General features: G+C 36.3%; 3 protein-coding genes and 1 pseudogene across 3 annotated transcripts; 3 read left to right on the top strand and 1 right to left on the bottom strand.

The window, feature by feature from the left end:
* Positions 1–389: 389 nt before the first annotated feature.
* Positions 390–1,516, bottom strand: LOC118048953 (probable glutathione S-transferase). The gene is made up of 2 exons (XM_035058803.2): positions 1,122–1,516; positions 390–989 (listed from the first exon to the last, which is right to left on the bottom strand). Exons 1-2 carry the CDS (start codon positions 1,431–1,433, stop codon positions 636–638), a joined length of 666 nt encoding a protein of 221 aa, XP_034914694.1. The 5' UTR covers positions 1,434–1,516; the 3' UTR covers positions 390–635.
* Positions 1,517–2,930: 1,414 nt separating this feature from the next.
* Positions 2,931–4,198, top strand: LOC118048954 (probable glutathione S-transferase). Its single transcript, XM_035058805.2, has 2 exons — positions 2,931–3,477; positions 3,624–4,198. Exons 1-2 carry the CDS (start codon positions 3,169–3,171, stop codon positions 3,972–3,974), a joined length of 660 nt encoding a protein of 219 aa, XP_034914696.1. The 5' UTR covers positions 2,931–3,168; the 3' UTR covers positions 3,975–4,198.
* A 685-nt stretch (positions 4,199–4,883) lies between these two features.
* On the top strand, positions 4,884–5,674 carry LOC118048916 (probable glutathione S-transferase; annotated as a pseudogene).
* A 1,580-nt stretch (positions 5,675–7,254) lies between these two features.
* LOC118048952 (glutathione transferase GST 23-like) lies at positions 7,255–8,499 on the top strand. The gene is made up of 2 exons (XM_035058802.2): positions 7,255–7,673; positions 7,916–8,499. Exons 1-2 carry the CDS (start codon positions 7,365–7,367, stop codon positions 8,273–8,275), a joined length of 669 nt encoding a protein of 222 aa, XP_034914693.1. The 5' UTR covers positions 7,255–7,364; the 3' UTR covers positions 8,276–8,499.
* The last annotated feature ends 4,003 nt before the right edge of the window (positions 8,500–12,502 follow it).

The raw sequence follows: 12,502 nt of genomic DNA on the forward strand, positions 1-12,502 counted from the left end.
TTTTATTAAAATAAAATTTTTTTAATTTTACAAAATATTGACTTTTAGTTTGAATTTGATTCAATTGAGTTATTACACACCTATCAATGTCAACTAGGCTTTGTCCAAATAAATTACTTGCTCGAAAACTAAAATTCCAATTTAATTCAAATTTCAAGTACTGAATTTTCAAAATCAACCCCCCAAATCAAGATTAATAAATCTTATTTCATCATAACGTTAGTGAAATTTGAATCCATTTAAAAACCAACAAAAATAGATATTGGAGCATATGTTAACTTCCAATCCCTCGTGATTATTAAGCTATCAAAACGTTACTGAAATTATTGTTTAATGATCTTGGTTAATTAAATTAAGCATTTGTCAATCGCCATTCTAAGAAATAGAGGTAGTTTAACGACTTCTTTTATTCCTTTTTTTTATTTTTTTTTATTTTTTGTTTTTTTACTTCCTTCACTCATGGAAGGTAACAAAATGAGTACACACGGGACTCGAAGACGGGCCAAGGCCTATCACAACGAACAGCTGAAAGACGACACGAATACAATAAAGAGACAGACTAGACACGAAACAAGAGGCCGTGAACACTGAAAAACGCCGCACAGATCCCGTTATTATCTGTATCGCCGCCGCGATCAGGCAGATGCAGCCATTGCTTCTCTGCGACGCTTAAAGAAGGTAACCATCCAGTCCCTATCTGGAAGGTTTTCTTTAATTACAGGCGCTTGCTTGAAGTTTTGAATCCAGGCATGCAGGCGAGGAAACTTGTGGGCTTCAAATATTACTCCCCCTACTACTTCTTCAATGACTTCCAACCAATAAACAACAGAACCAATGGCTATATCTGCCATCCCTACACTGTCTCCACCAAAAAATTTCTTCTCCCCTAGCCCGTGTTCTTCAACGTTCTGCAACATTTCCAGGGTTTCCTTCATTGTCTTCCCAAGCTCTTCCCCTTTAGCACGAAACATTCTCCACACTGATGAACCCTGAAGCCAGAATCAACCATGACATTAATCACTAGAAACTAAATGGAGTACCAAAGAAAATTAAGCTTAACAAGTCCAGTTTTATAGCATTGTATGAATCATGAAATGTACGATAATGTCTGCACGCTGTACCTTATCTTCGGCAAATTTGACCCAGAAACGAGCCAGGGCTCTCTCGTAGGGGTCGTTTGGCAGCAATGGATTTTGGGGCCACATCTCATCGATGTATTCGACAATGATCATGGACTCGCAAACTGGCTTATCGCCATGGAGAAACACTGGGATCTTCTTGTGAACAGGGTTATACTTGAGGAGCAGCGGACTTTTGTTGGAGAGATCTTCTTCTATAAACTCGTAAGGAATAGCCTTTAATTTTAGAGCCCAAATCACTCGGTAAACAAATGGGCTGGGCAATGCTCCAAGCAGCTTCACTCTTTCCGCCATGACTGAGAGGTTTGTGGTGATTCTTCATCGTTACCTTCCACGCTCCTTTATAGTGTTAATTCAACGGAAGAGTCTTGCTTGGGCAGCAATTCATTAACTTCGCCTTTGAAGGAGTTTTTCTATTCCATATTGATGTATTTGCTTACGTGATCATATTCATAAACAAATGTATTTATATAATCTATTCGCCGAAATCAGAGATTGAAGATGCTAAAACATGATCTAATTAAATTAAATATATTCTACTTCTCTTCTCCTTTCTTTATGCTCAAGTTTAATTATATTTTTTCTGGGGAAAAAAGTTTGAATAGTGATGTGTCGCTTGTTCTGCGAAAGTTTCAATTTCCAGGAACATGCTCGATGTTATTGATGTTGAATATACATCATCTTCTGGATGTTGCTACATGATAGCCGTCATGCATGACGGTATCCAAGCTAAGATATTTTTTTTTTTTTTATTATTATTTTAATATACTAATATTAAAATAAATTTTAAAAAATATAAAAATTATTTTAATATATTTTTAAATAAAAAATATTTAAAAAAAACAATCCCTATTATATTATTAAATAGACTATAATTACTTTGCCATGCCTCCCGATAGCCAAGACAGGTAAATTGATTGATTTATATAAACATTATTTAATTGTGCCGAAATAAGATAAACTCTTCTTTGTATATGTGCAATATTAATTCGTGATCGTTTGGTTTTCGTATTGCACATCTTATTTTGAGGCATTAGGGACTTCTTAGAGTTAAATTGTTTACATTTTTTTATCATGTGTTAAATTCTGACAGTTCAATTTGAATTTGATAATTTAAATTTAATAAACAATTAAATTATAGTAAAATTCTATTTGAGTGACAAAAGAATAAACAATTTCTTTTAACAAAACTAATTATATTGATTTAAAAGCTTGTTTGGAAGCGTGGTCGTGATTGTGATTGTTTTTTAAAGTTTTTTTTATTTAAAAATATATTAAAATAATATTTTTTTTATTTTTAAAAATTATTTTTAACATCAGTGCATCAAAATAATTTAAAAACACCAAAATATATTAATTTGAAGAAAATAAAAAAAAAATTAAATTTTTTCAAAAATATTTTTCAAACACAAAAATAAACATTACCTTAAAAACAAAAAATAAAGAAATAGGTTTGATATTTAAAAATAATATAAATTATATCTAGTATATTTAATAATTTAAAATTAAATTAATTATTTAATATGATAAGATAATCAAAAGATAACAAATTCTCACTATTCTATTATAAAACAGTGGAAAAACGTTGACTGACCCCAAAAACAATTATAAATTAGTGACGAGGGAAGAAACTTTTCTTTCTTCTTCCTTTCTTTAATGAATGAGAAATCGTCTTTGCCGTGGATATGACTGTAAAAAAAAGGACAACGTCAAACTCTGGACATTGTTGGAGTAAATCAGCTTTTGCTGGTTGATTATCATATCTTCTTCATCTTTCAAAACAGGAAAAAAAAAAAAAAAGGAAAGAAAAAGAAAGAGTTGCAAAGACGTTTCTGAAAGTCAAGATTGTGGACATCACCGTATCCATGAAAAAGTTTTAAAAGTGAATTAATGATAAAGCTTCTTTGAATTCAACCTTTAATTGATTAATTAAGAGTATTAACTTGCTGCTCAAGCAAGAGGACATTGATGATCGCTATAAGAACCACAGTCACAGTCAACGAAATCCCACCCTCTGATCTCTCAAAACATGGCTGAAGTTAAGCTGCTAGGAAAGTGGCCGAGTCCTTTCAGTTATAGAGTCATATGGGCTCTAAAACTTAAGGGCATACCATACGAGTACGTTGAAGAAGATCTTTCCAACAAAAGCCCCTTGCTTCTTCAATGCAACCCAGTCCACAAAAAGATTCCAGTTCTCATCCATGGGGGGAAATCAATTTGCGAATCCATGGTCATTCTAGAATACATGGAAGAGACCTGGCCCCAAATTCCACTGATGCCCGATGATCCTTACGAGAGAGCTAGAGCCAGGTTCTGGGTTAAATTTGTTGAAGATAAGGTACTTTTTTCTCCCCCAACTTTCTGCTAGTTTATTTTTCCTCCTTTTCCCCCTAGAAATCTGCCAAACATTTGATTCGTTACGAGAGAGCTATGCCCGATGAAAGGGATTCTGATTTTTTTTTGTTTTTGTACTGGTTGTGATAGGGTGTTGCGGTATGGATTATGTTCCATAGCAGCGGAGAAGAGCAAGAAAAAGCAGTGAAGGACAGCTTGGAAATGCTAAAAACCATTGAAGAACATGCTCTGGGAAAGAAGAGATTTTTCTGCGGCGACAAGATTAGCTTGGTGGACTTAGCCTATGGCTGGATTGCCCAGTGGCTGGAAGTCTTGGAAGAAGTGGCAGGAATCAAACTGATTGAACCTCAGAAATTTCCTCGCCTGCATACATGGATGAAGAATTTCAAGGACGAGCCCATAATCAAGGAGAATCTGCCAGGACGTGACGAGATGCTGGTCTGCTTTAAACCTCTCGGAGGAAGGGCACCGTCACGCTAATTTATCCAGCAATCAGGACACGGCAGGGATATGGGTCCTTGAATTACAACTATTTTTATGTTAGTTATCAACTAAAACTGCTGGTAGTTTTACTGTTCATCTTTTGCTGTTTATAAAGATATAGATCTTTGTGAACTGGGATAATGTAATGAGATAATTGTTTTTGTCAAAAACAAATTTGTTAAGTATATAATTGGGGTAAAATTGTCTTTTATATGAGATATATTTGAGATTAAAAGAATGATTAAGATATAATATTTTGCTCTAAGTACTGGAATGACATGACTTGAGCACTTAAATTTAAGGATGGTAGGTTTGGCTTAATTGTTAAATACAACATTATTGGGTCTGATTTAATAACTAAATTTAAAGATATTAAATCTGTTTTAATTATCAAATTAAATATTATTAAGTCTGTTCAACCACAAAACTTGATGTTTTTAGGTGTGATATTATTATCAGATATAAGAATATAGGTTCTTTTGACTGTTAGACTGAATACATTTAAAAAATTATTTTTTGAATGAAAAAATAAACATTCTCTTATTCGATGATTGTCTCGCGACCTCAGTTAAATTATGGATTTGTTCGGCAGAGCTGGACATTTTCTGAAGGAAAATCCACCGGTTGCTTTCGTAAACCACTGTACTCTGTAGTTCTATCTTCGTGGAGTCCGAAGATTCCTCGTAATTAATCGGAGAGTCCAAGATTAGACAGCTAAATTGATTTTTGAATTCCGAGAAATGGCAAACAAAAGAAACAAAAACCAGATGTAATATATCAACAATAATTGCTACATTGTTTAAAGTCACAAACTCTAAACTAGGCCAGTTTCTCAACAGAGAATCAATACACTATTATACATAATTGATCAGTTCATCACTCAAGATCCTCTGAGAATCCACCTGATACGGGACATGGAATAGCCCATATAGTTGGAGAGTGATTTGGGCGCTGAAACTGAAGGGCATACCGTATGAATACATAAAAGAAGATCCCAGTGCTTGTTCTTGATGGGAAACCAATTTGTGAATCCATGGTAATCCTCGAATACATTGAAGAGACCTGGCCACGGAACCCCATGCTGCCCAACGATCCTTATTACAAAGCTGTAGCTCGGTTCTGGCTCGGGTTTGCAGAGGATAGGGTATGCTTTGATTTTTGTTCCTGACAATTTATTTATCAGCCGTCAAATTTAGTTAATACGTGCGTAGCGAATTTTCTATTAGAGGGATAGCAAAAATCCCCCAGCAAATTCTTCAAATCTAAATCACAATGATCAGATGAGAACGGGATATTGTACAGGGGCAATGATGCGTGATTGCTCCGATGCTGCTCTGTTTCCTGACTTTTGCTCTGTTAGCAGATCCCAATGCTGTGGAGAATAGCTCGTACCAATGGAGAAGAAGAAAAGCAAGCCATCAAGGATGCCTCCGAGATGCTAAAAATGATCGAAGAACATGGAATAAGCGAGAAGTTTTTGGGTGGTCAGAAGATTGGCCTGGTGGATTTAGCATTGGGTGCAATTGCTCACTGGTTTGTTGCCAGTGATTCAAAAAGGGTTTGAAGATGCTCGAAGCCCATAACTTCCCTCGTCTGCATTCCTGGACCAAAGATTTCAAGGAAGATCCTGTGATCAAAGAAAACCTTCCCGGCCTCACGCCTCTTCTCAAGTGATATCCCTGTTTTTCTGTGATGAATTTGACAAGAGTACGTGTTTGTGATTGAATAAAGATCGAAGAAAATTAATGTCATGTAGTAACCTTAAATGAAAGTTAATGTCATAAGAAAACATTTACTCCAACCGAAAACGTGATTGACACGTGGTATAAATTATATATAATGGCTATTTTAATCATTTTAAGCATCAAATTGTCAGATTAGAAAATCTCTCGAACAAGAGAACTTAAGCACGTGATATATTTGTTGTTACAGATTTAATGGAGATAAAAAAGTCTTTTAACATTTTATTTCTAAAATATAATATCTAAAATATCCTTAAAATTAAATTTGCTTAACCGTTAGGACATGGGAGTATTTAATTTTTTCTCCTTCTTGGCATAGTATAATTACTAAAATATCATTTGAATAAAAAAATCTATAGCTAAGATTGAGGGGCCTTTTGGTCCTTTTATTATGGTTTTTTAGTTAATATCATGTAGAATTAAAGACACTTGGATATTTGCATAAATTAAATTAAAAAAGATAGAGAAAAGTTATGGGTACATGCAATGCTTGCCAATATATGCAGCGTCTTCCAACTACCAATAAAGCCTAAACACCGTCTCTTCTGAAGGATATTGTGAAGGCACATCTGGTTAAGTGGAGGTTGGATTCCCCTTTATTTTCTCTTTCTTTTCTTTGGAAAACATGCAAGCCCACCCAAAATTAAAAATAATACTCTATTTTCTTTTTATTTTAATTATGACCTTTATTCTTGTGATTTTTTTTATTTATTTTGAATTTTTTTAATTTTATCCCTTAGTATTTTGTTCCATTTGGTATTTTATATCAAATTTGATCCACATTTTTTTTATTGTTATTTTTTTTAAAAAAATATCTTTTCAATTTCATTCATAGTCATTTGATTTTTATGTGAAACTTGACTCTTATTCTTTTAATTATTGTTTTTTTTCTTGGTTCCTTTCTTGAATTTATTTTTTCAATTTAATCATTCAACATTTGATTTGTTTAAAATTGAGTTTCGTTGATTTTTTTTGCATTGATTTTGATCTTATATTCCAGATTAAAGGTACAAAATTTTAACTCAAATTAATATTGATCTTTTTTTTTATGTGTTTGTTTTTGCTATATTTTTTATTTTTTCATTTAAAATTGAATTCATTAAAGATTAATTTTTTTTTTCTTTTTACCATGAGGTCACACATTTGTTATGATGGTTTAGATTAGTTTAGAATTTTTTATATCATTATATATATATATATATATATATATATATTAAATGTACTACTATTTTTTAATTATTTTTTGTCACAAGGTTGTTATACCAACAGTGGTTAGGTTGGTTTTTTTTTTAAAAAATTTCTCATCGTTCTTTGATATTAAAATATATAACCGAGTTCTCCTCTTGTAATCTTAGGTTCTGAGTCTTGTGGTTGCTAATATGATAATTACTGGAAGTTTATATAGTCTTTAACTTCAAAGTCCATAAAATTAATCAAGGTACATATAAACTAGTCCGAACACCTATATTAATAAAAATAATAAAAAAATACTGAGTCATAATATTTTATTTTGCTTTAAATACGTGGTAACATTGTGTTTTTAGGATAGGAAAGAAATCGACAGCCGCTGCCACCTATCTGGTTTGTTTGTAGACTTTGACTTGCTCTGCAACTAGACTTTTTTGGTCCAGATCTCTCAAGAACAATGGAAGAAGTGAAGCTGCATAGTTTCTGGCCTAGCCCGTACTGTTACAGAGTGATATGGGCACTGAAACTAAAGGGTATCAGATATGAGTACGTAGAAGAAGACCTTTCCAACAAAAGTCAAGCACTATTGCAGCACAACCCGATTCATAAGAAAGTTCCGGTACTTGTTCATGGCGGCAAACCAATTGTGGAGTCCATGGTTATTCTTGAATACATAGAAGAAACGTGGCCAGATCATCCTTTGCTACCAAAAGATGCTTATGAGAGAGCCATAGCTCGATTCTGGATTCAATTTGGAATAGACAAGGTAATCCTTGGTTGCTCAATTAACTTCTTTTTTGCCATGAATTATTTGCGGATTAGTAAAAAAACATGAAAGTTCAATAATTTTTTCAAGTTCTTTGTGCAAGAATTTATCAGTATGGTAGTTATTTTCTGGATCTTATTTGGAACACAAAGTTCCAGTTTTCCATTGATTATAGCTCCAATCTTCTTATATTTCTGGCCTTTAAGATCAAGCTGAGAGAAAATATATCCTTGATTATCCAGGGCATGACATTTTTTGCATTTTTCCGAGCAACTGAAGAAGAGAAAGAGAAGGCAGCAAAAGAAGCATTAGAAGTGTTAAAAATCCTCGAAGAACAATGCCTCGGAGACAAGAAGTTTTTCGGAGGGGAAAACATTGGAATGGTAGATATAGCATATGGGTGGCTGGCTCACTGGTTTGAAGCCTCGGAAGAAGTGGTTGGTGTGAAATTGGTGGAACCAAGCACTTTGCCTCGCCTACATGCCTGGATTCACCGCCTTAAAGAAATTCCGGTGATAAAAGAGAACCTCCCTGATCGTGAGAGACTGCTGGTGCATTTTAGACGCTTAAGGCAGATGTTTCTCTCGGACCCGTCTATGTAGGGTCATGATCACTAGAAGTCTAGCAGCCCAATGTGTGATCTATGCAGGAACCAGGAGAAATCTGGATATATATTTGTCCTGATCAGGATTTTAGCCAAGCAAGAACTTTATGTTGTGGAGACTAGATTACAAGCTAAGATTATCCAGTGACGTTAAATTATTGTACCTGATGTATTATTTTGGAGATATCCATGAACCTTGTGATCGTTTTTTCTCTCTTTCAATTTCTCCTTTTCTGCTGGAAAGCCCCAGTATCTGCATCCTAGAATAAATTCTCTGTGATCTATATGAAAGAAAGCCAATAACCCTCCAATTTATTTAGAATTTTCAAATGCAATCTCAACTTAAACAGAATCACCCACGGATAAAAAATAATACTTCATCAAATCATGGAGCCTGACTTTGATTACTGCTCTTCTAATTTTCCATTACTTTGCCAAGAAGAAAAGCCTGAAATGATCAATACCCGCATTCAGCCAGCGGGTTATCTGGGCTGTAAAACTAAAGGGCGTTAGCTATGAGTGTGAAGAATACTATCGCTCTAACCATTACAATAACAATTGCTTTTCAAATAATTTTTCATATTAAAATACATGTTAATAATTTTTTTATTTTTTTAAAAATTATTTTTAACATCAACACATAGTTGAGAATAATTAGGAGGCTTAACCTAATAGGTTAGCCAACCCTTTCTATATATATGAGTAGGGCAATATACAATAGTAAAGGTGGAGATTACCACATAAAAATATGACTACAATATTTCCTATATAATTACATTCTATAATACGCCCCTCAAGCTGAGGGTGGAGGATCAACCCGAAGCTTGAATTTAAAAGCAGTAAATGAAGCAGCAGGAAGTGGCTTAGTGAAGACATCGGCAAGTTGATCCTGAGAGGAAATAAAACGAATCTGAATCTCCTTCTTCGCAACTCTATCTCGGACAAAATGATAATCAATCTCAATATGTTTTGTGCGAGCATGAAATATAGGGTTTGCGGACAAATACGTGGCACCAAGGTTGTCACACCAGATAATAGGAGCAGAAGGAGTCGGAATCTGAAGATCTGTTAACAAGTACTGAAGCCAGATAACTTCAGCCGTGCCATCGGCTAAGGCTTTGTACTCAGCTTCCGTCGAAGAACGAGCAACAATGCGTTGCTTACTCGATTTCCATGAAATTGGCGTCTGACCAAAGAACACAAGATAACCACCTGTAGACTTTCTATCCTCAATACTACCTGCCCAATCTGCATCTGTAAAACCGTGTAAAGCAAAGGAAGAGCTGCGAGTAATATGTAAACCATGTGATGCCGTACCACGGAGATAACGCAAGATGCGTTTCACGGCAGCCCAATGGGATTCTGTAGGAGCATGCATAAATTGACAGACCCGGTTAACAGCAAAGCAAATATCCGGGCGTGTGAAAGTGAGATATTGGAGAGCACCAACAAGTTGCCAAAAACAAGTAGCATCAGAAAACAATGGATCCGGCATAATGGTGGCTTTGGATGCCGAAATAGGAGTATCAACTGGTTTACAGGATAACATACCAGCTCGTGTGAGGATATCAAGTGTATATTTATGTTGACAAAGCATAAGTCCCAAACCAGTACACTGCACTTCAATACCCAAGAAATAATGAACATCACCCAAATCCCGAAGTTTAAATTCGGAGCTCAGTAGCTGAATGAGTCGTTGTAGCAGAGTTCCATTATTACCCGTAAGCAGAATATCATCAACATAAACCAAAAGATAACAAATGTCACTACCAACCGAGAAGATAAACAATGAGGTATCCACTTTAGAAGCACGAAAACCAATGGATAATAGAAAATCATTCAGACGAGTGTACCAAGCCCGCGGAGCCTGTTTTAACCCATATAGAGATTTATGCAATCGACATACATGACCTGGGAGTGCAGAATCAACAAAACCTGGAGGTTGTTTCATGTAAACCTCTTCATCAAGGACTCCATTTAGAAATGCATTATGAATGTCAAGCTGATGAATTTTCCAACCACTCGAAACTGCAATGGAGAACATTAAACGGACTGTTGCCTGTTTGATAACAGGACTAAAAGTTTCTGAGTAATCAATACCTTCTTGCTGAGTGAAGCCCCTAGCAACCAGGCGTGCCTTATACCTCTCAATGCTACCATCAGATTTGCGTTTAATTTTGTAGACCCATCGGCTACCAACAACATTCATGGACGGATGAAATGGCACTAAAGTCCATGTTCTGTTTGCGCGTAAGGCCTGAATTTCCTCTCGCATAGCATTATGCCACGCCTCATATCTGTTAGCATCAGGAAAAATAAGTGGCTCATGCGAGGGAGGAAAAGATACCCGACTGAAGAAAGCAGCAGAGGTGGTTGCCATGATGGTGATCAGCGCTGTCTCGGACGAAGAACCATGGGGTGTTTAGGAGCAGCGGGACATGGAGTAGTAACACCTGTACCTGGAATGTGCTGAAGAGGATAAGAGGAGAGATCAACACAAAGTTGCAGACCAGGAGGTGAAGCCGGGGAGGTGCGGGGTTGTGCCGCAACTGAATCCTGCACGTCAGAACCTGTTCCTGCACAATAATCATTGGAAATACAAGCATGTGGTGATAGTATGGCTGTGTGGGGTGGTGAGGCAGGGTCGGCTAAATCAACGGGCAGGGGAGCAAGCTGGGGGGTTGCGGCAAGGGGCAAAGGTGAGTTGTGTGTTTTGCCGAGTTGGGAAGGAAGAGGCTGAAAACAGGAAGGGGGTTGCAGTGATGGAAGATAGGTAGGTGGAGTGGGGGGAACCGGGGGTGTTGTTACCTGTTCAGACTTTTGAAAAGGAAAGACACATTCATGAAAACGAATATGACGGGAGACATAGACACGACCAGACTCTAAATCAAGACACCGATAACCAAGATGAGACGAGCTATAGCCTAAAAACACACAAGGAGAAGACCGAAAATCTAATTTATGAGCATGATATGGACGTAAAAATGGAAAACAAAGACACCCAAAAGTGCGTAGAAAATTATAATCAGGAGTGCGATGAAACAGACACGCAAAAGGAGATTTATTTTGAAGAACAGGAGTAGGCATGCGATTAATAAGATAGACCGATGATTCCATAGCATAGTTCCAAAAACGCAATGGGGCATTACACTGTCCTAAGAGGGTTAGGCCAGTTTCGACAATATGTCTATGACGACGTTCAACTGTGCCATTTTGTTCATGAGTATGAGGACAAATTAATCGATGATGAATACCAATTGTTTGAAAAAATATATTTAATTTACGATATTCACCACCCCAATCAGTTTGAACAGATTTAATTTTAAGAGAAAACTGACGCTCAACAAGTGTCTGAAAACGTTGAAACGTGGAAAATACATCAGGTTTCGCAACAAGCGGATAATACCAGATATATTTAGTGTGCGCATCAACAAAGATAACAAAATAACGAAAACCATCAGAAGAAAACATTGGAGCAGGGCCCCAAACATCACTAAAAATTAATTCAAGCGGGGTAGAAGTTTTGTGACCCGTCGGTCGTAATGACAAACGGGATGACTTGCCTAAAGGACATGCTTGACATTGAGTAAAAGATCGTTTAGACGTACAAATAATTTTATTATCAGAAACTAACAAATTTAGAATGCGAGGAGTTGGATGACCTAAACGACGATGCCACAAGTCGGCAGTCGCGGAAATGCAAGGAGACCAAAAAGCTTGAGGAACTGACGTAGCCGAGGACTCGGAGAGAACATAAAGACCATCATGACTCCGACCGGAAAGAAGAACTTCCTTGGTGACGAGATCCTTCACATAAAACACAGAATCGTGAAATTCAAAATAAACATGATTATCACGACAAAATTTCTGAACAGATAACAACGGTTTGGTAATGTGAGGCACACAAAGAACATTAGTTAATGTAAACAAGCGTTTGGGGGAATATAAAGTAGTATGTCCAACATGGGATATGTCAAGGGCCTTACCATCACCAACATGCAAGAAATCATTACCAAGATAAGGAGCAGAATCAGTTAGAGTTGCAAGATCAGGCGTCACATGTTGATTCGCGCCGGTGTCGGGAAACCAAGTCGTTGCAGCAGAATCATTCGCAACAGCAAGGTGAGTAGAGGGCTGCTGTGTGCTGCTGCGAAACTGATAGCATTGAAGAGCTGAATGGCCAGGAGTGGAACATAATTGGCAGCGGACATGTCCAGACCACTGC

The sequence above is a fragment of the Populus alba genome, chromosome 10 (genome assembly GCF_005239225.2).
Source record: "Populus alba chromosome 10, ASM523922v2, whole genome shotgun sequence".
Taxonomy (NCBI): Eukaryota; Viridiplantae; Streptophyta; class Magnoliopsida; order Malpighiales; family Salicaceae; genus Populus; species Populus alba.